Genomic DNA, 23,513 nt, shown 5'->3' with positions numbered 1-23,513 from the left:
GTTACTACACACGAAGTGATACATAAATGGTACTTTGAACTCCGAACTCCGAACAGATGCATCAAGCTTACGTAAAAGTAAAACAATTTGCAGGAGTAATTTTGAAAATCATAAAATCTACATCGAAATCTTCAACTATAATAAAATAAAATTTGTTCCAAAAATAATAAATTACATCTATATATAATATAAATTACAAGCAAGAACAAAACTTCTCACTTGGTAAGGAGGTAAGCATAGTTTGGGTTTTCAGCGGGTCGCAGGTTCGAATCTCTCCTAGCTCCTTTGTTTTTGCTATTTTCCTCTTCTTCATCTCTTTCCCTACCCTAACTCTAGATTTTGCAGAAAATATCTTCGATCTTTTCATCTTTTGATTCAATGCTAACTGATTTTGCTCATTCAACATCACCGGATTAAGTGATTTGAAAATCGTCCGCATATTTCATGGATCCCGATCCCCCTTCTGGAAGTCCTAGAAAGGTTTGCACGTAATCATTTTTATCTTTTTTTGTTTTCTCCATCAAAATTCTCAATCTATTTAAATTACTTGTTCCAGGTGAAATTTGCTCCCAAAGGACCTCCCCGCCGACCTGTGAAATCCGCCGCCACCAAAATGTATATTACCCTTAACCTCAACTCGAAATTTTTATCCCTTAATACGTTTATCCGCGTATTTTTGTTTCTTTTCTGATAAAATTAAAGAAATTTGCAGTGAAACAGTAGCTGAGGATGACGGAAGCGATGACGTCGAAGCTGAACAGAGAGCTCTTCTTCGCCGAGTCGAAGTGATTTCTCTTCTTCTCTCCCTCTCTCCAAGATTTGAACTTTTGATTGCCTTTACAATGTATTTGGTTTTTATTTTTTGGTATTTTTAATTTGCAACATTTGACTTTAGTGGAGATAACGGTAATAAAACAACATTCTTGATATTTAAATTGGGGGATGCTACCATACTGGCTATGTAACGCATCAGCTACCAAAGAAGCCATATAAGATAATTGGTCATGTGTTAGTGGTTAATATAGTTAAACTATACTTTGATTTAATGTCAGTAGGATATACTAGAAATGACGAAAAAGTTGAAATATAAGTAATGATTAATGTTGGCATGCGTTGTGTAAAACAAACACTGTCTCAGTTTGGGATTCTCTGCATCATGTACATGGATTGAAGAATCAAATAAAGTTTCCATGAAGGGCAGGAACTGGAGAAAAAGGAGATTATCGTTTGACAAACTGATTACACCCCGCCAATACCATTTTGTCTCTATATCTTCTTTTGTTCTGCTGTGGGATTTGACAGTAAATTTATAAAATGATAATGTGCTGCAAGTTTTTTACTGCTATAGTTTTCCACTGTAGGATTTAGCGAGGCGTGGATCTAAAGTCGAGAAAAAATGTAATCTCCTTTCCTGCACTTCGCATTAGCTTCTGTATTTGTTCCTCTATTCAGTGTCTACTGGTTTATGTTTGGATCTATAAGAGTATAAATAACTTAATATATGCATTGAAAACTACAGCTTCGGTTCAAGTTGTATTTTCCCATGGTGTCGCGTCAACACCCTTGAGGACCTTTGGCAAACCAAGGGAAAGGACCATAAATAAAAGTGAAGCTGCTGATGCAGAAGAGGTGGCATTTGATAATGGGAGAATCAGTTTTACCTCACCATCAACTGATGAGACAGGAGTTGAAGAAACTTATGCAGAGTCAACCAATGCTGTTATCAAAAAGAAGAAAAGAGAATATATGGAACCCTGGGTAATAATAAATTGATATTTGACTCTGATATTTCCTTTTAAGAAAGCGGGGAAATAAAAAGCCTGTTATCTGTTTATGGTTTACCTATTATTTTGTGATGCTTGCAGGATTACGAACATAGTAATTATCCTGTTACCCTTCCTTTGAGGAGGCCTTATTCAGGAGATCCAGGTATTTCCCAAGTGCAATGCAATACATCAACAATAGAGCTCTTTCTGATTTTTGTCTTTTAAAAAATAAAATGGAAAGTCTTCTCATTATAATCGTGGTGTGGTAAATTTGGCCAATTTGTGTGAAAAGCAAGTGTCCTGAATGACCTCCAAATTTTTCGTGAATTGAACTGTTCTCAGTATCTAAATTTGTAATTTAAATATTAGCAAATTATGATGGTCGTGGATCCATTAATGTGCCCACTACTGTCTTTCATAAACAAAACCAAAATCATAACATCTTAATCTTGGGAAACCATAAGTATCGGGGAAAGCTTAGCTATCTTCCCGTTTCCTTTTCCCAGAACTTCTCGATGAAGCTGAATTTGAGAAAGGTGCAGAGTATGATGAAAACAGACTTTGTTCAGCTAAAGATCTTGGCTTGCTGGTTGGTAAATCTGCCTCACCAGTTCCACACTACTCCCCACCATCCCCTAACCAAACCTACAAGCTCACACATGTTGATGTTTATGATCGTAAATTAATGCAATTGATATTCGATTTCTGCTCATCACAGGACCAAGGTGATGCATCAAAGATGCTTCTATTTCAGTTTCCTGCTAATCTACCTCTAGACAGGGTAAACTCGAGAACCAATCGGGTAGAGAGAGCTGATAGCTTGCAGGTACTCAGTAAATCAGATGCAAATCAGAAAGAGATACTTGGTAGCACTTTCCCATCAGTGCCTTTGTCTGCTGCTGCTAAAGGGAACCAGATAGCTAGCAGCCCCCCTAGTGTTTCTGCCTGCGCAAAGGGTAAAGGAATATATTGGAGCCCGACAAATCAGGGTTCTGGATATGATTCGAGAAAAAAAATTAGTTTGGAGGAGTTGCCTAAAGGATGCATGGGCAAAATGCTGGTATACAAAAGTGGCACTGTTAAATTGAAGCTAGGAGATATCCAGTATGATGTGAGTAGCCTACCCTTTCTTTAGTCTAATGACACAAGATTAGCGAAGATATATCTTTAAGGTAATGAGTTTGTATATTTCAAACCACCAAATTGCCCATGCGTTGCCTCGTGTTGTTCGTGCAATCTTATCTCTGTCATTTCATAATCTTTTAAATGGGAACCACATCGTTTGTCATCATGCTCTTTCTGACAGTCTCCTGATATTTGAATAATTTTGCTCTCTTCGTGGAATGCAATTACAGAAATCTCTTATCTTTCCAGGTTTCTCCTGGTTCTGAATGCACATTTGCTCAAAATGTTGTGGCAATCAATACCAGCGACAGACACTGCTGTGAATTAGGGGCGGTGATGAAACTGGCAATTGTGAGTCCTGATATAGATTCACTGCTGGATAATGTAATCAATTTAGGATAAACTCATTCGTCCCCATCAAGTTTTGTACAAGACTTAGAATATATGACTGGGAAATGATTGCAACGGCGTAGGAGTGAAAGAGGATACTAAATTGAGAGCAGAGCAAATTTCAGACACAGTTTGTAAAAAATGATATTTTGGTGATCCAGGTAAGAGAAGTTTGATATTACCTGAACATGAACTATAGGTGTACGTTTAGTGTAAAGATGTATAACTTTTTTTCTGAACACAAGTTGTAACCTACTTGACTACTTCCTGCAGATCCCATAATTCTACTAGTTTAAAAATGTATTGTGATAGGATTCTAGTGGCTGACATTTCAGCTTGACTAGATTAACAATCTAAATATTCGAGTTCGGATTGAAAAGATTGGTTTATTTTACATACAAGATCAAAGGTCCCTCGATATAAAGGTCTACAGAAGTAGGAACCATCAGTGAACTCGACAGATTCATGATCAAGCGCTCTGGACTCGACTTAAAACAACTATCAATAGGACGACAACCGAAAGAAGCAACGAAGTTCTCAGCTTTCCCTCGACAGAATCCATATCATCTTTCTTGCCTTCGTCTGACGGATGAAAAATATCATGCACAATCCCGGTGATCTTGTTAATCAGCTCCATGATTTTCGCTCTAGCGTTAACGAAAACCCAATCCATAATATCCTTCAATGGATTGGATCCATCGTCAGAGGCAGCCTCCGCGCTTTCCCTTACTTCGTTATCAACTGATCAAGAAGATTAGAAATGAAATTAGTTGCAACGAATTTACAGGGCTCATATTCAGATTTCCTGTAGGCCAGTCACAAATTGAGAGATGGTTTATTCAGTGCAAACGATTCAGACAAACCAACCTTGAGTAATCGAACCTCTGAGCTCCCTAACAACATCATTGTTCAAGACAGCATCCCAAACTGCTTTGTCGGATGATAAAGAAATCACCATCCTCTAAAACAAGTGTATCACAGATCAGTAAACCAAATCTAAAACAATAAAATCGAAACCTCTCTCGTTTGTATTGCGATTTTCGGCTGCAACTATTACGAAAGCTCTATGTATCTTACGAATAAAAGACAGAAACTAGATAGTATTGATGAAGAACCTGAACAGAAGGGTCGGTCTGCAATAAATGGAAGGCATCATAAACTCTTTGTGATCCTCGAGGTTGCAACTGTTTAGAATGGCAGAGATCGGGGGACGGCTCGATCCAATCCGATTCAAGCTCCTCAGAAGATATACTCTTTATTATCCCCATTGGACTTCCATTTTCGTTGGGAAAATTCGTGCCTGAATCGTCCGCAAGTTCTTCACTTGGATATCGTATGCCAGCAACTCTGGAGATTATAAATAACTCAAAACGTAAGCTCTATCAGTAGTTATTTGTATAACTAACAACGAATGAGTGGCTAAATATCGTTGGTCAAAACTAAACCACAAGTGGAGTCTGTTCTTCATTCATTCGTAACACTTGAAACCAAGATCTTATCTTTTTGCAAAGAAAAACGAGCCCAAGAAGCACACTAGATATATAAATGTATCATTGGGGACATAAGGGCTGCCTAAAACAAACAAAAAAAGTTGAATCTTTCTGGTACTCTAAATCTCTAACGACTAAAACTAAACGTACATACAAATTTTCGTCATTAGTTTTCCCATTAGTTACCAATAAACTACTAATATCAAGAATTTATAAACCAGCTTTCTTTCAAGAACTTTTAAAATTTTCAGAACCCTTCTGAATCAAACAAAGACATACAACAAATCCATTCTTATGAATTAATCAGAATTAAAATACTTCTTAAAAATAGGCAGATTCAAGAACTCGTACTGTTGAAGAGCAGAAACTGCATGCTGCACTTCATCTCTAGATGGAATAGTTCCAAACACAAAATCATCGTAAAACGCACGCGCCGCCCTTTCATATCCACCGCTTCCCTCCACAACCTCCCACTCCAAATCTTCACAATTAGGAGAAGGACAAGCTCCCCACGCGGGCACAGCCGCGCCGGAAACAGCTGAAATCGGAAGATTTATCAGCGAAGAAAAAGGCGACGACCCATTACTGTTATTATTGGAAGAAGAATTAGAAAGGGCCAAGTTTCTGTTCGGAGAGGATGGTTGCTTAATGCGAGACTTCTTCGTTTTCCTTGAACTGGAAGCAGAAACAGAGCCAGAGCCGGCGGAAGGCGAAAATGGTTCAGGCGGCGCGCCGCCGATGCCAGCTCTGACAGCTCTTTGAACGCTTCTGAGCATCCCGCCGCCTCCGCCGCTTCCTCCACCCATACTGCTCCCGCCACCGAATGACCTCCGCATGTTCTTATCTATATAGATTTGGTTTTTTGTCTGTAGCTTTGTGTTTACTCGCTATACTGAGAAGGTGACGCTGCATGGTGTTCGATTTTTTTGTGGATGTATGCATTTTGATGGCAGATTTAATTTTTCTTTTATTTATTTATTTATTACATATTTACATGCGAGATCTATATTTTTCTATTACTATATTTTCAAATTTCGAAAAAAAAACCTATAGTTACACAAAAAAATTAAGTCAAAAACTTGTATTAGACGATCTTACAGGTCATATTTTGTGAGAAAGATCTCTTATTTGGGTCATCCATAAAAAAATATTACTTTTTATGCTAAGAGTATTACTTTTTATTGTTAATATCGGTACGGTTGACCCGTCTCACAGATAAAGATTTGTGAGACCGTCTCACAAGAGACCTACTTGTAAATTAATTAGGGCGAGCAGAAATATTTTAGCATATATTAGTGCACTCCCTCACGTGGTGCGTGCATTCATGACCTTTTTTAGTTAATTTAATTTATATTTAAATAAAAATAATATCATAGTTGTAAAAATTAATGAAAAATCATACTATCATTTGAATTGATCATATTTATCTGAGTGTCATATCGTAATTTTAAAATTTATTAAGGGACTAAAGTGCAATTTAAGATGTTGATATAAAAATTTAAAAAAAAAACTAAAGTTTAGGAATTAATAATTTAGTTAATATTTTAATTAAAAAAATGCAGGTTGAATCTTGGACTTAATTTGGTGTAGGAATTATTTTAATATGGGTATATTTATAATTTGGATTTCAAATTATTTCCGAAAGGTAAAAAAAATAAATAAAAAAAAAGTGGATTTTGACTGCATTTTTGAATGGGAAAATGAATTTAAACAGCTCCTATAATTGAGGATTTAAAATATCTTAATTCCTTTGGATTAATAATTTAAAATTAAATTCAAGATTTCAAATATATTTTTATTTGTTTGGATAAGTTTAGCTGAAGGGATGATATCCAAATAATGTCCTATCAACCTAGTATTAATTGGGGTAAATTTCAAATATATCATTTATATTTTATATTACTTTACAATTTCTTCCCCAAATCTGAAATTCTTCCCTTTAAATGCAATTGGATGTATTTTATCAAGATCTAAATTAATTAATAAATTAAATAAATCATCAAAAAATCATTCATATATTAAAATCTAGGATTTCACGCAAAAATAATATTTAAAAGTGAATTAGAAACAGAATAAGTCTATTGTGAGATGGTCTCACGAATTTTTATTTGTGAGATGAGTCAACCGTACCGCGATATTCACAATAAAAAGTAATACTCTTAACATAAAAAGTAATAATTTTGTCATGGATAACCCAAATAAGAGATTCGACCCACGAAATTGATCTGTGAGATCGTCTCACAAGAGTTTTTGTGTTAGAAATATACCTTTTGTTTTTCTAAATTAAATATATTTTTTAAAACAAGATCACCTATATTTGAAGCTCCCAAAAACCATAACTCTAATTTAAATTACTAGAATGAAACTAAAATATTATAAGTCCTAATTTTGGAATAAATCTCGAATTAAAAGGCAATATAGCATGAAAAATGTTATTCGTACATCATCGAGAGTTACGTATTGTATTTGAAATTTATAAATTTCAAAATTAATATAATATTATACATGTATCGATCTCCTAGCCTAAAAAAAACATAAAAAGTTGAAATTTGTTGGAAACAAGAAGGCCCAATGAATCAGTCCAGACAACAAAATATGGGCCAATTACGAAAAAGCCCAAAATTACGTAACCCTAACATTTTTATTAAAACCCTGAATTCCAGTAGCGGTTTTTGTTTTCGCCACTGCAGCAACAATGGGTGCGTCTGAGGCTCTGAGCTGACCTTTACGAAACCGAATTTTCTTGTTTCGATTGCATTTTATAGATCAGTAACCTTTATTGTTGTAGCTTCATCTGTTATTCTATTTGGAATTTTCTGTTTTAATTATTCATTTTTTTATGATTTGATTGCAGGTGCGTACACGTACGTAACGGAGTTGTGGAAGAAAAAGCAATCTGATGTTATGAGGTTCTTGCTGAGGGTGCGCTGCTGGGAGTACCGTCAGCTTCCGGCTATTGTTCGAGTCACTCACTCGACTCGCCCCGACAAAGCCCGACGTCTGGGTTACAAGGCTAAGCAAGTAAATGATTTGGTGGTTGATATTTTAAATGTTAGATGACATTCTTGGTTGTTACGTGGACGATATGAATCGACTGAAGCATTGATTTGTGATATATTTAATTTTGGATTTTTTTATGACATGCTTTAACATGCAATATATCCATAGTGATGATGTGATGGTGCTCGAAGTTGCCTGAATTAGTGTTTGTTGCGAAAAGTCCGACACCTGTGTTTTGCTTTCTTTGGTGAGTTTAAGATGTCAGTTGGTTTTCGTTTGTTTTGATGTGGGGATTGGGATAATTCATGCTACTGGCTTTATGATGCAGTTGCTTTTCTTGATTGTGTGATTTAGTGAATATGAAGGATTTTCTTATCGTTTCGATGGGCTGTTGATAAATGCAATTGATCTTCTTTTTTATTCTCGGCTACGATAAGATTGTGGCTTTCTTGGTAACCCTGGTATATGTTTATGCTTCTTCATGTGTTGTTCTGTGGTATTAATGATATCTACCAGGGATATGTTATCTACCGTGTCCGTGTTAGACGTGGTGGAAGGAAGAGACCTGTTCCTAAGGGTATTGTGTATGGAAAGCCCACCAACCAGGGTGTTACACAGCTGAAATTTCAGCGCAGCAAACGTTCGGTTGCAGAAGAGCGAGCTGGAAGGAAACTGGGTGGGCTGAGGGTTTTGAATTCCTATTGGATCAACGAGGTCTGCATCTTTTATTTGTTAACATTTGAACCTCAACATTTCTCTTTGCATTAGCTACATAAAGCTTTTGTTTTGTCTTACTGCAGTAATTATGATAACTTAGCTTGCATGGATGTGAACATTCTAACCATTCATTGACTTTTAGACTACTTAGGTTGTCAATTTTCCCATGGTATACCTAATTGCGACGAATTCATCCACCCCACTTTAAGAAAAGAATCAGAAACCAAAAACATTGATTGACCAATCTTAAGTAGTACAGCTTGGGCATGATATATCTATGTGGTGGATTTTGTAATTTGAAGAAGCTAACTTGTGCCCAACTGACTTGTTATTAACTAGTTATAATTTTCGGTTTTTTTGTGCTTTGATGAAGATATCCGATCGTCTCATTTACTTAAAAGACTATGTTTTTTGTCCTTGTAAATTTCAGGACTCTACCTACAAGTATTTTGAAGTTATTTTGATTGATCCTGCCCATACTACAATCCGGAATGACCCAAGGGTTAACTGGATTTGCAATCCAGTTCACAAACACAGAGAACTGAGGGGACTTACCTCAGCAGGAAAGAAATACAGAGGTCTACGAGGGAAGGGCCACCTTCACCACAAAGCACGCCCTTCAAGAAGGGCTACATGGAAGAGGAACCAAACATTGTCACTTCGCCGATATCGTTGATTTTCTTGTTATGTTTTGGTACTCCCACAGTAGACTTGAATCTTTTGCCTCTGCGTCAGTAATTTTTAATTTTATTTGTTGAGCATGGAGTCTGTGTTTGGCTGAGAATTTGAAACCCTTCCGTTGTATTCCATAATTTTGAACTCTTTAAATTTATCTACTGTTTGAATTGAATGCCTTTTTCACCTTTTGGTGGAAGCATTATGAATCCTTTTGTTTTTCCATTGATTAGTACTAGCTAAACGCGACGACCATATTTCGACCCTGAGAAGGCTTAAACTTGGTATATCTTTTGGGAAATCAAACCGAGTTGAAGATTTGTTCCAACTTGTGAGATCTTGATTGTGTTTCATCTCCAGTCGATGACAAACCTGTCCTAAGGATCCACGCTTTTCTAAATTTTGTTGCCACTAAGTACGAAGCTATGCTTTATGTCTGGAAGAGAGCATTGTTGTTGACGAGGTGGACAAATATTAAGCTTAGAGTCTTATGTTCAAATCTCTTTACTATTATTTTACTTCAATACATGTATTTTACTTCTCCAGCTAAATCACTCCATTTTGTAAAAGCCTTGGTTCAACACTAACTTCATAAGTACTTTCTACTTGCATCGAAACACAGACGCTAGACACAGGATCCCTAGTGAAACCCCCAAACTTTGTATCCCCGACTTGGTGTGGTGCTGCACTTTCTTTTTTGATTGGGAACGAAACATCCGAAAAGAAACATGCAGGGTCATTTTTGCGTTTTATACTCGTGCAAATTATCAAGTTTAGAATCGGAATGCGCCATATAACCAACACTTGACTAATTAGTGACTATGATTTAGATCTACATTATGCCTTCCAGGTACCAAACCAACAATTATAGATGTTGAATAACATAGACCAAAGAAAGAACATCACTTGACTAGTGGGTCTCCTCCATATGGGCTGTCCTCCATGTAAGAAATAGTCACCAACGAGACACACACACAAAAATCATGGCTAATTATGAACTTTGAAAACGTGGACGTGGATAGAAAGTGAGAGGCAGTAAGATTAATGATGAAAGATAAAGACTAGAGGGTCTTTGACGAGTACCCAATTAATTAAGCCAAAAAAGTCACACTAAGTTGAAAAAGCTTTCAATCTTCTAAAACAACATGATGGGATTTGAGTAGTTTGCTTAAAAGGATGGACTCCTTAGTGTTTTCCTTTTTGTACGTCTGGCTTTCCCTTCCAGATGCAGGAATGTTTTGGGGTGTGTGTATAACGTGAAATTGACCTTCACTCTCCGGCCGTCGATTTTTTTTGTGTTCAGTCACTGGGTACTTTTTTAGTACCACATTTCCACATGAAGTGTACCACATTTTGTATGACATAGTACCACAATTTTGTGGGTAGGGAGTGAACCCAAAGAAATATTTTGATTGGGGATTTTTCACTAACTTCCCTTATATATAAATGAAGGGGAAACTTCTTCATATCATTACATATATTAATATATCTGACCAATGTTTATTTAGTGTGGTGAAATTGAATACAAATTTACTCGAACTGAAATATAAGATAATTCTTGGATTCTTGCATTGTCAAACTTGCCATCGATACCTCTTTTCAAAAAAAATTTGTGACTCCATTTTTCAATATATTTATGTAATTACTTGTTGCGGAAAACGAGTTAAAAATCATATATTTCTATATCGAAAGTTATAGCCTGTGTATAGATACAACAGATTATTTAAATTATATAAGATATAGTTTTTCAATCATTATATTATATATCACAAAAACTCTCACGAGACTATCTCAAAGTTTTTGTAGTATGCATTTCTTATGCGGCTCAATAAAAAAATACTTTTTATGTAAGATTTTTGTTTAAATCAAATCAGTCATATATACAATCGTATATACAAGCATTTGAAAATATTTCACACAATCAATCGAATCTTCATTCTTGGTGATATAGGGGAAAATCTCTTTGGGATTGAAATGATGTCGGAATTGATTTAACAGCCTACTTTATGCTACATAAGATAATATTTTCTCAATAAATTAGGTACTAAAAAATATTTTACTTTCATTTCTCGTTGGGCAAGAATCCAATGAAGGCCTGGGGTTAGCTCAGGTATATCCATGGTGGCGTTTTCCATTTGGTTCCATAATAATTTCGTGAAATCTTTCCGGGTGTTCTGTTCATATCTTGTCGAAAACTTATTTAGAAAATTTATATACATTTAAAAGATATAAACTCATGTAGGTTTTGTTAAAGTAGAATAATTATCTTCATTAGGAGAGTGATCAAAACGTATTGTTTGAGCTGCTGTACAATTTAAAATATTTAAGTTGTACCGTTACTGTTAAGATCAAAGATATCAATTTAGAGGGGGTAAATTAACTGTTATTCAAACTATGTTAAATAATATTAAGCTTAAGCTGTGTTAACATCTCAAGACAATATTCCCATCAGACTGAGTAATTTGACGTATTCTAAGCGCGGAAACTGCTCAAATTACTTAATGAGTATGATACAAGATGCAACAGCTCGATTTACTTTAGTTCACTTATCAGCACAAATAATAGACTTAGCAGCTCCAGTAAATAGTAGTAAACAAAAAAGCAGGTAGTTGTTTGTGGAAGTTCGAATGCCAAACTTCTACATCTACCATTCTTCTGTTTCCAAAAAGATTCTACTAGAAGATTTGGTCAGTATAACAACTTGTACAAACTTAATTCAGTTCGGTTCCACAACCCTAATGAGCTGAAACTCCTAGTACTCTTTTTTTCAACTTGATATGTTCAAAAACAAGTTTCTGTCAATTACAATTGATTTTAATAATACAACGACACATGTGTTAAAGATAAGTGATAATACAAAGTGTACAATATTGTTTTTTAATCGATTTGATGAGAAACTGAGTGTGTGGAAAAACAGCTTAAGGATAAATCCTTTGAGGGATGCAGTGCAATTTGAATGTTTGATGAAGATGGACAAAGCAATAGTAATTTTTCCATAGCTTTTTCAGTCTTGATGCATTCTTTATTTATAGGTGCTGTCCTCAACGATATAAATATATATGGTACTCATAGATATACTATGTAGTCGACATTTATGCGAATATATATGTGTCCTTGTTGATTTGTCAAGATATAGTGTCAACTTCAAATTCTTTGAATATTAGCTGAAGGAGTAACCAACAGATGCTGACATCTTTGTTATAAACTAATAGATAATGTTGACCGACAGGTCTTGAAGTTTATATCTTCTGTTTGAACAACTTGGCTCAAGTTGTGCTGATGAATAAACTCTATCAGATTTAAATAGTTGAACAACTTGATTTGTCAGTTCAGTTTAATAGTCTGCATTAATATGAGTTTGAGTTAGATCAATTTAGTTTGTGATCACCAAAACTTATATATAAATTTTTTCCTTAACAATTATAACTGTAGTTTTTGGTAAAACAACAAGTGTCTAATCTTGCAAGTTGTAACTGTATTCAAATTATTTATTTTAGAATAATTTTACCTATAAAATATCCACACCTCTATATATATGGGATTCTGTAAAGAAGAAAGAAAAGAAACAATATTACATAGATTTAGTATATGCAAAAAAAACTTTCGACTCCTCGAACACTGTTAATACTATGTGAAGTTATGGTTTCCGAGGTATAGAGAATACAAAGAATATCTATGACACACATATTCTAAATCTATCTCATTCAACCATCTAAAACAAGAATAAGGTGGTCAATTCTATGTTGCTTTGAAAAATTCATAACTTCAACGCTAGATCAATCAATGGATTCTGGTACACGTTTACTGTTATTTATATTTTCTGATAATTCGACATGAATTTCTGACGTATTGTAATATATGTATGTAATCACGTGATTTATATATTTAAATTTATTAAATCTCCAATACAAAATTAGATTATAACAAATCATATATACATTTGCGAAAAACTGAATGATATTACTGGAATGTCTTTTTCAGAAATGAAGTTCCCACATTTTGATGACGACTGAAAATTCATGACAGTCTAAAAATTTTAGGATTCTGTGTTGTTTATTTGCAGTGATTTTTAGAAGCTTTGATACTGATTTTGGAAGGGGTCTATGTCACATACAAGTCAANAACTTTTTTTTTTTTTTTTTTGATTTTCTCCGAAGCTTTTTGTTTTTGTTTTTATTTTTGTTGTTTTTGTTAAAAAAAAAAAAAAAAAACTCGAACAATTTACTTTCATCTTTAAAAAGTTTGCTTATTATCAATTTTCCCATTTTAGATCAATGTGACCATTTATTTTACTTAAGTCTGGACTATTATATGGTTGATTCGAATTCATTTATTGAGCTCAATGAAGTAAAAACTCGAATTTTGTATCTGGATCGAGTCATAGAATGTGTTCGAATTCAACTCAAATTTAAAAGCTAGAAAATAAAAGATTCAAGCAAAAATAAAACTTGAAATTTGGGATCTAAAAAGAGCGTGAAAATGTATATGGACAATAAAAAATAAACTATTCGATGTTTTAAATAAATAAAAATCGAACAAAAAAGTTTACATTAATTGAATGTTTCCTGATTGACAAAAAGACATCCTACCACGTCTAGTCTCTAGGGTTATTTCAAAATTTTGTTTATTTTAATATATTAATATATAGCTTCGTTCCATTTCCTTCTTATTTTTCAAAAATGCTAATATTATTATAATTAAAAAATTAATAAAAATTATACGTAAGTAGAAAATAATTAATCGATTATTTTATACATTCTAAGTCTATGCATTCATTAATATCTAGCTAATCACATTATGTGTATGTACACAAGTAGCATGCCTTAACACAATTCATGTTGTATCGATTTGCATGCCAAGAATTTTTTTTTAAATCTACCCGACACTTCCGATTAAAAAGATTAAAATTATCAAAATTTAAAATATACAGTACACGTACTAAATTTAACAATATTGAATATCAAATTGACAAAAAAATAAACATAACGACCAAAATTTGAAATTTTTCTTTTCTGTAACAGATACATTCGATTATAGACATTTTATGTAAGAGCTACTCGTATACGGAGTGGAATGATTTAGGGATCACACCTTGCAAAGAAAAAAAATTATATTTCATATAAAGAAAATTTTCATCTCTCATATATTAAATTTCTCTATTTGTCCTTAGAGATATCATATACTTCATTCGTCTCAAATATATAAACTTCATTTCTTTTTCTTTTTTTATTGTCTCGAATATATATACATTCCAGTTTCTACTTACATATTTTCTTATTTTACTCATATTTACTAAATCTAAAAAAGAAATACAATCAATTTTTGAATAAATTAAACGATGAGAAAGTGAGAAATTTTACACGTAAACTTTGTCTTTTCAACGAATTTTTTAGTTATATGAAAAAGTAAAAAATGGATATATATTTGATACGAATGAAGTATTACATAAATACGTAAACCCTAGAGAGGTTAAAAAAATAGTTATATATTTAAATGTAAAATTATGGTCTACATTTTTTGTTAGCAAGCAAATTAAATTAAATAGACAATGATTTATCCACTTCTTCAAAGCGAGCTTGTTATGATGAATAAAAAACATTAATGATGCGAAGTAAATAGCCATCATTTTTAAACCTTCCCGAAGTCAAAAAAGTACTGATAAAGCAGTCGAGAAATTTAATATCCCACTTATAATTATCATAATTTCTACAATTATTTTGTCCACACAATGACAATATTTTTTAATTTCTTTATTGATAAATAAAGGGTATATATTTGCAAATTTTAAAAAATATTAATGCCAATTAATATTGGTGGCTGGGATTGTTAGAAATGCATTCAAGAATTAATTTCACGAAAAAATAATGGTTATTTTTTTGTTACATTTTCGGATTTCGGAGGAATATATGTTTACTATATATGCAATATGTATTGAATTATTTTTTTTAATATATATTTTAATGTACAAGTGTGTCGAGTTACTTGTGTCAATTTTATATACTTTAGTTTTTTCAGCATAAATATTTCAAAATTCAAAATTTGGAGTTATATATTAAGTTGGAATATGATATAATAATACAGTTATTGTGGGAAAATGATTACAATAAATTTTTGAAAGAAATGTGTAAAGTTTAAGAATTTTGTATTTTCCGAGAGGATTATATCTTGGGGCAAATGTATTTGATACTCACGGGAAATTTAGGATCCGATTCCAGCAAGTGTCACTAGTCCAGACGCAGGTGTCGAAATTGTCCTGAGCCTGAAATCACGAATAAGACCGTTAGAAGGGGGTCAGGAGGGTGCCCTGACGTAGCCCCTCCGACGCTCAAGTCAGAGACTCGGGTTATAAGTGGAGAGCAGCTAAGGGTGCTGCTGAAAAATAATATAGTGAATTCATTAACTGAACACTCAAAACTGATATTTATAAGAAAATACATTGGTCCTTGATGGACCTATCCACTATTTGGGCTAGAGATGAGCCAGGGATAGTATGCTCATCCATGAGATATCAGTATTAATGAAAAAATTGAATGTTTGAGAGATCTTATTATAATTGAGTTTTGAACTCGATATTTCATTTCAAATTTAAAATCTTAGGATCAGATAGATTATAGGTCATCATATCCTCCAACAGGCATTGCCCTTATTGTGCCCATATTTATCGAATTGCTGCTGAGTGCTGTTTGGCTGGCTGGCCCAAACAAAATAAAGCAAACAAGGAATGATGAAAAGTTGGTGAGGAAAAAATAAAAAAAAATTAAAATTAAAAAAACAAAAGAAAAAGTGGAATGCAATCCAAGATAATCCACAAGTATTGTTGGAGAGAAAGACAAAGGTAGAACACACACATAGAAAAAGGAGACATTGGACGGATTTTTATTGGTAAAACAAGTCAGTTTTGTTCATATTTATAATAATAAGTAATACTTTTGACATAAAAAATAAAAATTTTTAATCGATGATTCAAATATGAGATATGTCTCACAAAATTGACTCATAAAACCGTATAACAAATTTTTTTATGTAAAATAAAAACAGTTCATGCTATACATTTCTATTGTTTTATATTATGGTTAACCACATATAATGGTCCATACTATTTGTTGAAAGTATTTTAGTGTGGAAGTTGGAAATAAATGCAACAAAGGGTAATATAGAAGAAGGAGTAGTTTTATGTTTTTTGTTTTGTCTATTCCCCTCTTCTTTTTCTATTTCTCTCTCCCTTCATGCCAAAGAACACACACACACCCCTCCCACTCTGTGAAACTATTCATCATGAAAAATCCTCTCCATCTTGCACTCCAAAAAAGTAAATTCAACCATCAAAATCTTACAATTCCCCACCTTAAATTTACTTCACTCCACACTAATTGTTTCTCACCAATTTCCGCCATTGCAAAATCCTCCAAAAAATGAACCACTTCCCCTCATTCCTTGGTTTGCTTTTCTCCATTTTCTTGATTCTTGTTACAGTATTAGTGTTCTTCTCCTCCGCCGTCTTTGCTGCAGCGGCGCCGCCCCTTCAGCTTCTTTCTCTTCTTACAATAAAATCATCGCTCAAGGACCCTTTAAACACATTTCGTGATTGGGATCCGCAAACGGCGTTTTCCAGGCCTGGTTCACTGCCCGTTTGGTGCTCCTGGTCGGGAATCAAATGTGACCATAAGACAGGCCAGGTAACAACCTTGGACCTGTCGGGGCGTACTCTTTCGGGCATAATTCCTTCGGACATCAGATATTTGTCCCATTTGCGTCATTTAAATTTGAGTAGGAATTCCTTTGATGGACCCTTTGAAGATTCCATTTTTGAACTGCCGAATCTCAGGACTCTGGATATCAATCACAATTTCTTTAAATCAAGTTTCCCTCCTGGAATTTCGAAACTCAAGTCTCTCACTTATTTCAATGCTTATAACAATAATTTCACCGGCCCTTTGCCGGAGGAAATGATATACCTCAAGAATCTCGAGTACCTGAACCTCGGCGGATGCTACTTTGAAGGTGAAATCCCGGCGGCTTACGGCAGATTATTGAATCTGAAGTCTCTGTATTTGCACGGGAATTCACTTACAGGTTTAATTCCAGCTGAATTGAGTTTCTTGAATCAACTTGGACATGTAGAATTGGGATATAATGCGTACTCTGGAGGGATACCGGCACAGTTTTCAAGCCTATCAAATTTAGTCTATCTTGATATCTCATCAGCCAATTTATCGGGCAATGTTCCATCTGAATTAGGCAGCTTGACAAATCTTGAATCTGTATATCTTTACAAGAATCATCTATCAGGATCGATTCCGGTGAGCTGGGCCGGATTAGTATCCTTACAGGTTCTTGATTTATCAGATAACAACCTCACAGGCGAAATCCCGAGAGGATTTTCAGATTTGAAAGAGCTAAAGAGGCTATCATTGATGGAGAATAAGCTGACAGGTGAAATTCCAGGAGGGATAGGTCAGCTTCCCAATTTGGAAGTTTTGCATATCTGGAACAATTCTTTTTCAGGGATGTTACCTCAAACACTCGGCTCAAATGGGAAGTTACAGCAACTCGATGCCTCTTCAAATTTGCTGTCCGGTCCTATCCCACCAAATCTTTGCCTAAGAACCTTGCTGACAAAGCTCATTCTGTTTGACAACCAGTTTATTGGTGAAATACCTCCATCTTTAGCAAATTGCACTTCTTTATCCAGAGTTAGGATTCAAAACAACAGGCTCAACGGGTCGATTCCAATCGGATTTGGCTCCCTGCCAAACCTCACTTACTTCGATTTAAGCGATAACGACTTATCTGGCCCAATCCCCAAAGATTTTGGCGATGCTGCAAGATTGGAGTCCTTGAACATATCGGCGAATTCTTTCAATTCCGAGCTTCCTGATAACATATGGAAAGCACCGAATTTACTGGTTTTCTTGGCAAGCTCTGCTGGTCTCAATGGAAAAATTCCTGATTTTATCGGGTGTTCGAGATTTTACAAGATCGAGCTTGATGGAAATAATTTTAGTGGCAGCATTCCATGGGATATTGGCCATTGTGAGAAGCTTGTTACACTAAATTTACGCCAAAATTCCCTGACTGGAATCATTCCATGGGAGATTTCAGCACTCCCGGACATAACAACCGTTGATTTGTCCCATAATTTTCTGACAGGGGCGATTCCCTCTAATTTCAACAACTGCAGCACATTGGAGAACTTCAATGTATCATACAATCAGCTCACAGGCCCTGTTCCATCATCAGGATTACTATTTTCAGCCCTTCACCCATCATCATTCGCAGAAAATGAAGGGCTCTGCGGTGAAATTCTCAAGAAACCTTGCCTTGACGATGGGCTCGAAGCCGGAGAGGTGGAAATCCACCGCGAGTCAAAGAAGACTGCCGGCGCCATTGTATGGATCATGGCCACAGCATTTGGTGTTGGCTTGTTTATACTTATAGCTGGAAGTAGGTGTTTTCAGGCCACATATGGCCGGAAATTCTCAGATGATCAGGAAGTCGGGCCATGGAAGCTGACCGCTTTCCAACGGCTGAATTACGCCGCCGATGATGTGCTCCAGTCCATAAACATGACGGATAAGATAATCGGGATGGGGTCCACAGGGACGGTCTACAAGGCCGAGATGCCAGGTGGTGAGATCATAGCCGTCAAGAAGCTATGGGGGAAGCACAAGGATACCATCAGGAGGAGGAGAGGAATGTTAGCAGAGGTCGATGTCTTAGGAAATATAAGGCATCGCAATATTGTAAGGCTATTAGGTTGTTGTAACAACAATCAATGTACGATGTTGTTGTACGAGTACATGCCTAACGGAAGCCTGGACGACTTGTTACACGGGAAGGATAAGTGCGACAATTTCGCGGCGGATTGGGTTACGAGGTATAACATAGCATTAGGAGTTGCACAAGGGATATGCTATCTTCATCACGACTGCGATCCCGTGATCGTTCACCGTGACTTGAAGCCGAGCAACATACTTTTGGATGTCGAGATGGAGGCTCGTGTGGCCGACTTTGGTGTGGCCAAGTTGATTCAGAACGACGAATCGATGTCGGTCATTGCAGGATCATATGGTTACATTGCACCAGGTTAGGGTCAAGAAACTCCATCTTTCAATCATTTTATCAGATTTCACAATTTTAATTCTTAATTTTGTTTCAATCATGCATAGTCCACCCTTGGCTCAACTCATTTTTAAGCATGCTAAGTAGAATTGGGTGAAAGTTATTTTCAATTTGGAAAATTTTAGAGACCGGGCTTGTATTTCAGTGGTCTCATCCCTGCCGGAATAGCCGGTTTCCCCGGGTTCGATGTAATAAAAAAAAAAAGGAAAATTTTACAATTTTTAAAATTTAAAAAATACACACAAAAGTCCACCTTGATGTGGTGCATTTGGGGTCCCTTTCGGTTGATAAGGATAATGGGGTTTGTTTGTGTTGCTTTGTTTTTTTTCAAATTTAGTCATCATATCGTGCTTAATAATTTCTTGATTGCCCCTCAACTAGGTAGCACCAACAAAACAAAATCCACCCTTTTCAAATTAATAAATATATACTTTTTGGCTCCAATAAAATCTTCCTACTTTAAATTCAAGTTTACATTCACAACAAGTTAATTGTAATATTTGTCTAAAGAAAAGCTTATTTGAATCGATCCACTCCTCGAAAAATCGCCCTCGAAATTTTTCAAATAATACAAATTTTGATCCTAATTTAAATGTTTGATTTCATATGGATTTGTGATATAGATTTGTTATGCATTTCATTACCTTTTTCCCCTTTGTCGCCGTGATTTCCTACTGTTTAGTGGGTTGTCAACTATTAAATTTAGGAAATGTTACATGTAAAATGAGGGTTACAAAGTGTATTTGATGTTATAAAATTATTTTTGCATTTTATTTGGAAAATTTTCAAAAATATATTTATGATAGTTTTGTTATTTCAAATATACTTTGTAACCCAACGTGTAATATATATGATGATCCTTAGTTTTAACCTTTATTCAATTACTAAGGACCCACCATGAATTTTGTCAACTTGATTTCAAAACAAAGATACAATTTGTTCTTATTAATCGTTTTTTTATGTTGTTTTGTTAATCTTTATGATTTTTCTTTGATTTCGAATCTCTCTTTTTATTTTTTTGACAGAATATGCTTACACGTTACAAGTTGATGAGAAGAGTGACATATACAGTTACGGGGTGGTACTAATGGAAATCTTGACGGGGAAAAGATCTGTAGACGCACAGTTTGGGGACGGAAACAGTATAGTGGATTGGGTGAGGTCTAAAATCAAGACGAAAGATAATTTAGTCGACGTATTAGACAAGAAGGCTGGATCGTCGTGTACTTTGGTGAGAGATGAGATGATGCTAGTCCTAAGGGTTGCGTTGCTATGCACGAGCCGGAATCCGGCTGACCGGCCCTGCATGAGGGATGTTATATCGATGTTGCATGAAGCCAAGCCTAACCGGAAACTGCCCGAGAACGGGGTTTGTGTAAGTGGTGATGTGGTGTTGGACTTTCCCGAGCCACAAAAACCAACAGTTGTGGAATGTTGATATATTTTAGTTTTGGGGCTTTTAGACTTCTTTTTTATTTTTTCAATTCCTTCAATTTTATTTTATATATTTTATTATGTTCCTTTAAGATGGTGGGAATTGGTATAGAAGAAGAAGTTTTCTTGTCTCGTTTCTCAATCGAGTCTCTTTCTATACCAATTTTTTAGAGACAAAAACTTGTGTGAAACGGTCTCACCGGTCGTATTTTGTGAGACAGATCTCTTATTTGGGTCATCTATGAAAAAATATTACTTTTTATGCTAAAAGTATCAATTTTTATTGTGAATATCGATAGGATTGACTCATCTCTGAGATAAAGATTAGTGAGACCGTTTCACGAGAGATCTACTTTTTTTTTATATATATAAACACAGAACCCTGATTTTTTATATATAAATATTTTTACATAAAATTAATAATAACTATGTAAGTTAAAGTCATTTGTTACGACCATTTAATATGTAAGCTGACAGACTAACATGACCCTATCTATATTCTTGGTAGTAGATGAATTATCAGTGACATGCATGTAATAGCTTGTTTTTAAAACTATTTTTTTTAATTAATAATTAAAAACACATGTTTAATTCATTTCTCTCACATTTATGATGTTTTTCTATAAAGCTTTGTGATAAAATACAGTTATTTAAAACTAGGGCTGGATAAAAACTCGAAAATCTAGACCAAACCCGAACCCCGTCCCATGCTCATCCCGAAAAAATCCCGACCCGCATTTTTTTCAACCCAAGTTTTCGAGATTTTCGCTTACAATCAATGTTGGGAGAGAATCGGGATACTAATATCATCCGGACAAGATCCTCATCCGACCCAAATATTTTAGTAATTTTTTAAATATTTTATAAAAATTATTATAATATTATTAACACATTAATTTGAAAGATTGTAATTTCAAATAAAATAATATCAAGTCGAAGCCTATATAAAATTGGCTAACGTATTTAAAATGGGTTCATTCATATATGACGATTTTAAGGCTTAAGTTAAATGTGTTGTGTAAATATTTATGAAAAATCAAGCGGGCAATGAAATTTGTATATAGGTTAGGCACATCAAATTTGATGCTATCTTTAAAGGTATTAATTCCTCCCACAAAAGGTGCAAATGGTTCACAAAGAATTAACCTTCCAGGATACAAAACCTATAATCACCACAATTCGAAGTTTGCACTCCCTCGAATTTTCAGAGCAAGAGTCTTTCAAGTCTGTATCAAAGTTGAATGTATATATCAATTCTATTCTGTGAAGAACGTTCTTGTATTTATACAAAGAAGATGTAATTTAAAATATTAATTATGAAAGATTGTAATGATTCACAAAAAGCCAAAAGACACATCCAAATGAGTAAGATGCAACCTCTCACAATGCATCTCTGCAATTCAAATTTAAATTTTAAAATCGTTTCATTATTATTTAATTTACTTCTAATATTATTATATGTAAATATATTAATATATAACAAAATGGTCATCCAAATAAAGAAATCGCAGCTTTCGGACTTGGCTTGGAAAACCCGGAAAATGTTAATAAAGCTGGGAATTTTCGCGATAGCCTGGTTCCTATAGATCGGGGTCGACCTTGAGGGCTTTACCTAGAGGTAAGTCCCGGGAAAAATTCAAATTGATGAGTAAAAATTTCTTCAACTAGGTATATGAAGGTTCATTATTTTACCTTTCACGAGAAATTAGATAAACTCAGAAAAACAAAAAAGAGAATAGCATTGAAATCGACTTCACCTCGACGGTTATGCCACGATGCCAACCGGCCCAAAAGAGGCTCTTTCCTTGATTAACCAATTCCTTAAAATGGGAAAAGGGGATTCCAACAAAGAAAAAAAATGGTCTCTACGACGGACTATTATCTCAGTGGTAGAGCACGCCCCTGATATGCGTCGTTGTGCCTGGGCTGTGTATGAACACACACAAAATTTATAATTCAAATAAAATTATACAAAATAAAAGTGAGTTTATTGTCATTTTCTCTCGTTCAACCTTAACTTAGAAGAGTGAAAGGAACACATTGTTATTATCACAACTATATTTATCTGTTTATTATCTCCCTACGAGATTCCGAACTTTCATGATATCTTATCATTACCCGACTCGGGATCACAAATATTCAGGTCTCGATATTGTCGAGTACGAGATCGGGAGGAAAAATTCCAATTCTTATTGGAATGAAAATTGGGTAGAGGTTTACAGAATGGGTCCCGACCCTATCCCACCCCTATTTAAAATTGTGCTAGTTTTTCTTGCACTTCAAATCCTCAAATAAAATTAAACCTTTTATGCTCGAATAAATAATAAGTACATGAGTCAAATTATAATATAGTGTACGAAGTACGTGTATCATCCCACTGATATTGTATCAGACAATTGTTATTTTCATAAATCAATATTTAGTATAGTGTACATGATAAATTGAATTGTGATTTATCCTAGTTTCAAAGAAAAATATAATTCGTATAAATTAATTCATTAGAGTAAATGGACCTCACAAAAAGAGTAAATGAAACAAATTAATTTAAAATAAATGCTAAGAATCAATTTGAAAGGAATTTATTGGGAATATCAGTTCGCATATCGCTTATTAATTCATATAATTAAACTCGACTTTTGTTCAAGCTTTTGACATGATTCTCTAAATTATTAACGTACATTTTCAAGATATGTTAAACTAACTTGACACGATGAAATAATTAAATTTTCTTTAATTATTTATCAAAGTTGAGTTGCATACATGATTCTTGGAATCCTCCAACTTTCGATATTTT

At 34.5% G+C, this 23,513-nt stretch overlaps 4 protein-coding genes across 6 annotated transcripts; 3 read left to right on the top strand and 1 right to left on the bottom strand.

Moving 5' to 3' along the window:
* The first annotated feature begins 242 nt into the window (after positions 1-242).
* Positions 243-3,325, top strand: LOC140986324 (uncharacterized). Of its 3 annotated transcripts, none has more exons than XM_073454514.1 (9): positions 243-480; positions 557-615; positions 713-785; positions 1,362-1,398; positions 1,520-1,758; positions 1,866-1,920; positions 2,273-2,355; positions 2,485-2,877; positions 3,141-3,325. In XM_073454514.1, exons 1-9 carry the CDS (start codon positions 445-447, stop codon positions 3,291-3,293), a joined length of 1,128 nt encoding a protein of 375 aa, XP_073310615.1. In that variant the 5' UTR covers positions 243-444; the 3' UTR covers positions 3,294-3,325. The 3 variants fall into 3 exon arrangements, with proteins under 3 accessions (XP_073310615.1, XP_073310614.1, XP_073310616.1); XM_073454513.1 differs by having other exon boundaries at positions 1,866-1,929; XM_073454515.1 differs by having other exon boundaries at positions 1,866-1,929; positions 2,485-2,938.
* Positions 3,326-3,681: 356 nt separating this feature from the next.
* On the bottom strand, positions 3,682-5,706 carry LOC140986325 (uncharacterized). Its single transcript, XM_073454516.1, has 4 exons — positions 5,123-5,706; positions 4,397-4,628; positions 4,149-4,242; positions 3,682-4,022 (listed from the first exon to the last, which is right to left on the bottom strand). The coding sequence occupies exons 1-4, from the start codon at positions 5,605-5,607 to the stop codon at positions 3,751-3,753; spliced, it is 1,083 nt and encodes a 360-aa protein (XP_073310617.1). The 5' UTR covers positions 5,608-5,706; the 3' UTR covers positions 3,682-3,750.
* Positions 5,707-7,403: 1,697 nt separating this feature from the next.
* Positions 7,404-9,372, top strand: LOC140986829 (large ribosomal subunit protein eL15). The gene is made up of 4 exons (XM_073455194.1): positions 7,404-7,470; positions 7,626-7,792; positions 8,288-8,485; positions 8,919-9,372. The coding sequence occupies exons 1-4, from the start codon at positions 7,467-7,469 to the stop codon at positions 9,162-9,164; spliced, it is 615 nt and encodes a 204-aa protein (XP_073311295.1). The 5' UTR covers positions 7,404-7,466; the 3' UTR covers positions 9,165-9,372.
* A 6,943-nt stretch (positions 9,373-16,315) lies between these two features.
* LOC140986672 (uncharacterized) lies at positions 16,316-20,742 on the top strand. The gene is made up of 2 exons (XM_073454985.1): positions 16,316-19,249; positions 20,311-20,742. Exons 1-2 carry the CDS (start codon positions 16,576-16,578, stop codon positions 20,721-20,723), a joined length of 3,087 nt encoding a protein of 1,028 aa, XP_073311086.1. The 5' UTR covers positions 16,316-16,575; the 3' UTR covers positions 20,724-20,742.
* The last annotated feature ends 2,771 nt before the right edge of the window (positions 20,743-23,513 follow it).

Source organism: Primulina huaijiensis, chromosome 10 (genome assembly GCF_012295235.1).
Source record: "Primulina huaijiensis isolate GDHJ02 chromosome 10, ASM1229523v2, whole genome shotgun sequence".
In the NCBI taxonomy this organism is placed as follows: domain Eukaryota; kingdom Viridiplantae; phylum Streptophyta; class Magnoliopsida; order Lamiales; family Gesneriaceae; genus Primulina; species Primulina huaijiensis.
Note: the sequence above shows the minus strand (reverse complement) of the source record. Positions and strands in the feature narration are given on the sequence as shown.

What these genes read in the sequence shown, in the direction of transcription:
- LOC140986324 (XM_073454513.1), top strand. Translation starts at nt 445, where the DNA reads ATGGATCCCGATCCCCCTTCTGGAAGTCCTAGAAAG. An exon ending in CTTCTGGAAGTCCTAGAAAG is followed by an intron (nt 481 to 556) that starts GTTTGCACGTAA and finishes TACTTGTTCCAG; the next exon opens with GTGAAATTTGCTCCCAAAGG. An exon ending in CTAAAGATCTTGGCTTGCTG is followed by an intron (nt 2,356 to 2,484) that starts GTTGGTAAATCT and finishes TGCTCATCACAG; the next exon opens with GACCAAGGTGATGCATCAAA.
- LOC140986325 (XM_073454516.1), bottom strand. Translation starts at nt 5,607, where the DNA reads ATGCGGAGGTCATTCGGTGGCGGGAGCAGTATGGGTGGAGGAAGCGGC. An exon ending in GCAGTTTCTGCTCTTCAACA is followed by an intron (nt 4,629 to 5,122) that starts GTACGAGTTCTT and finishes TATAATCTCCAG; the next exon opens with AGTTGCTGGCATACGATATC. An exon ending in CAGAGGTTCGATTACTCAAG is followed by an intron (nt 4,023 to 4,148) that starts GTTGGTTTGTCT and finishes CTTCTTGATCAG; the next exon opens with TTGATAACGAAGTAAGGGAA.
- LOC140986829 (XM_073455194.1), top strand. An exon ending in TGGGTTACAAGGCTAAGCAA is followed by an intron (nt 7,793 to 8,287) that starts GTAAATGATTTG and finishes GATATCTACCAG; the next exon opens with GGATATGTTATCTACCGTGT. An exon ending in ATTCCTATTGGATCAACGAG is followed by an intron (nt 8,486 to 8,918) that starts GTCTGCATCTTT and finishes TGTAAATTTCAG; the next exon opens with GACTCTACCTACAAGTATTT.
- LOC140986672 (XM_073454985.1), top strand. Translation starts at nt 16,576, where the DNA reads ATGAACCACTTCCCCTCATTCCTTGGTTTGCTTTTCTCCATTTTCTTG. An exon ending in ATATGGTTACATTGCACCAG is followed by an intron (nt 19,250 to 20,310) that starts GTTAGGGTCAAG and finishes TTTTTTTGACAG; the next exon opens with AATATGCTTACACGTTACAA.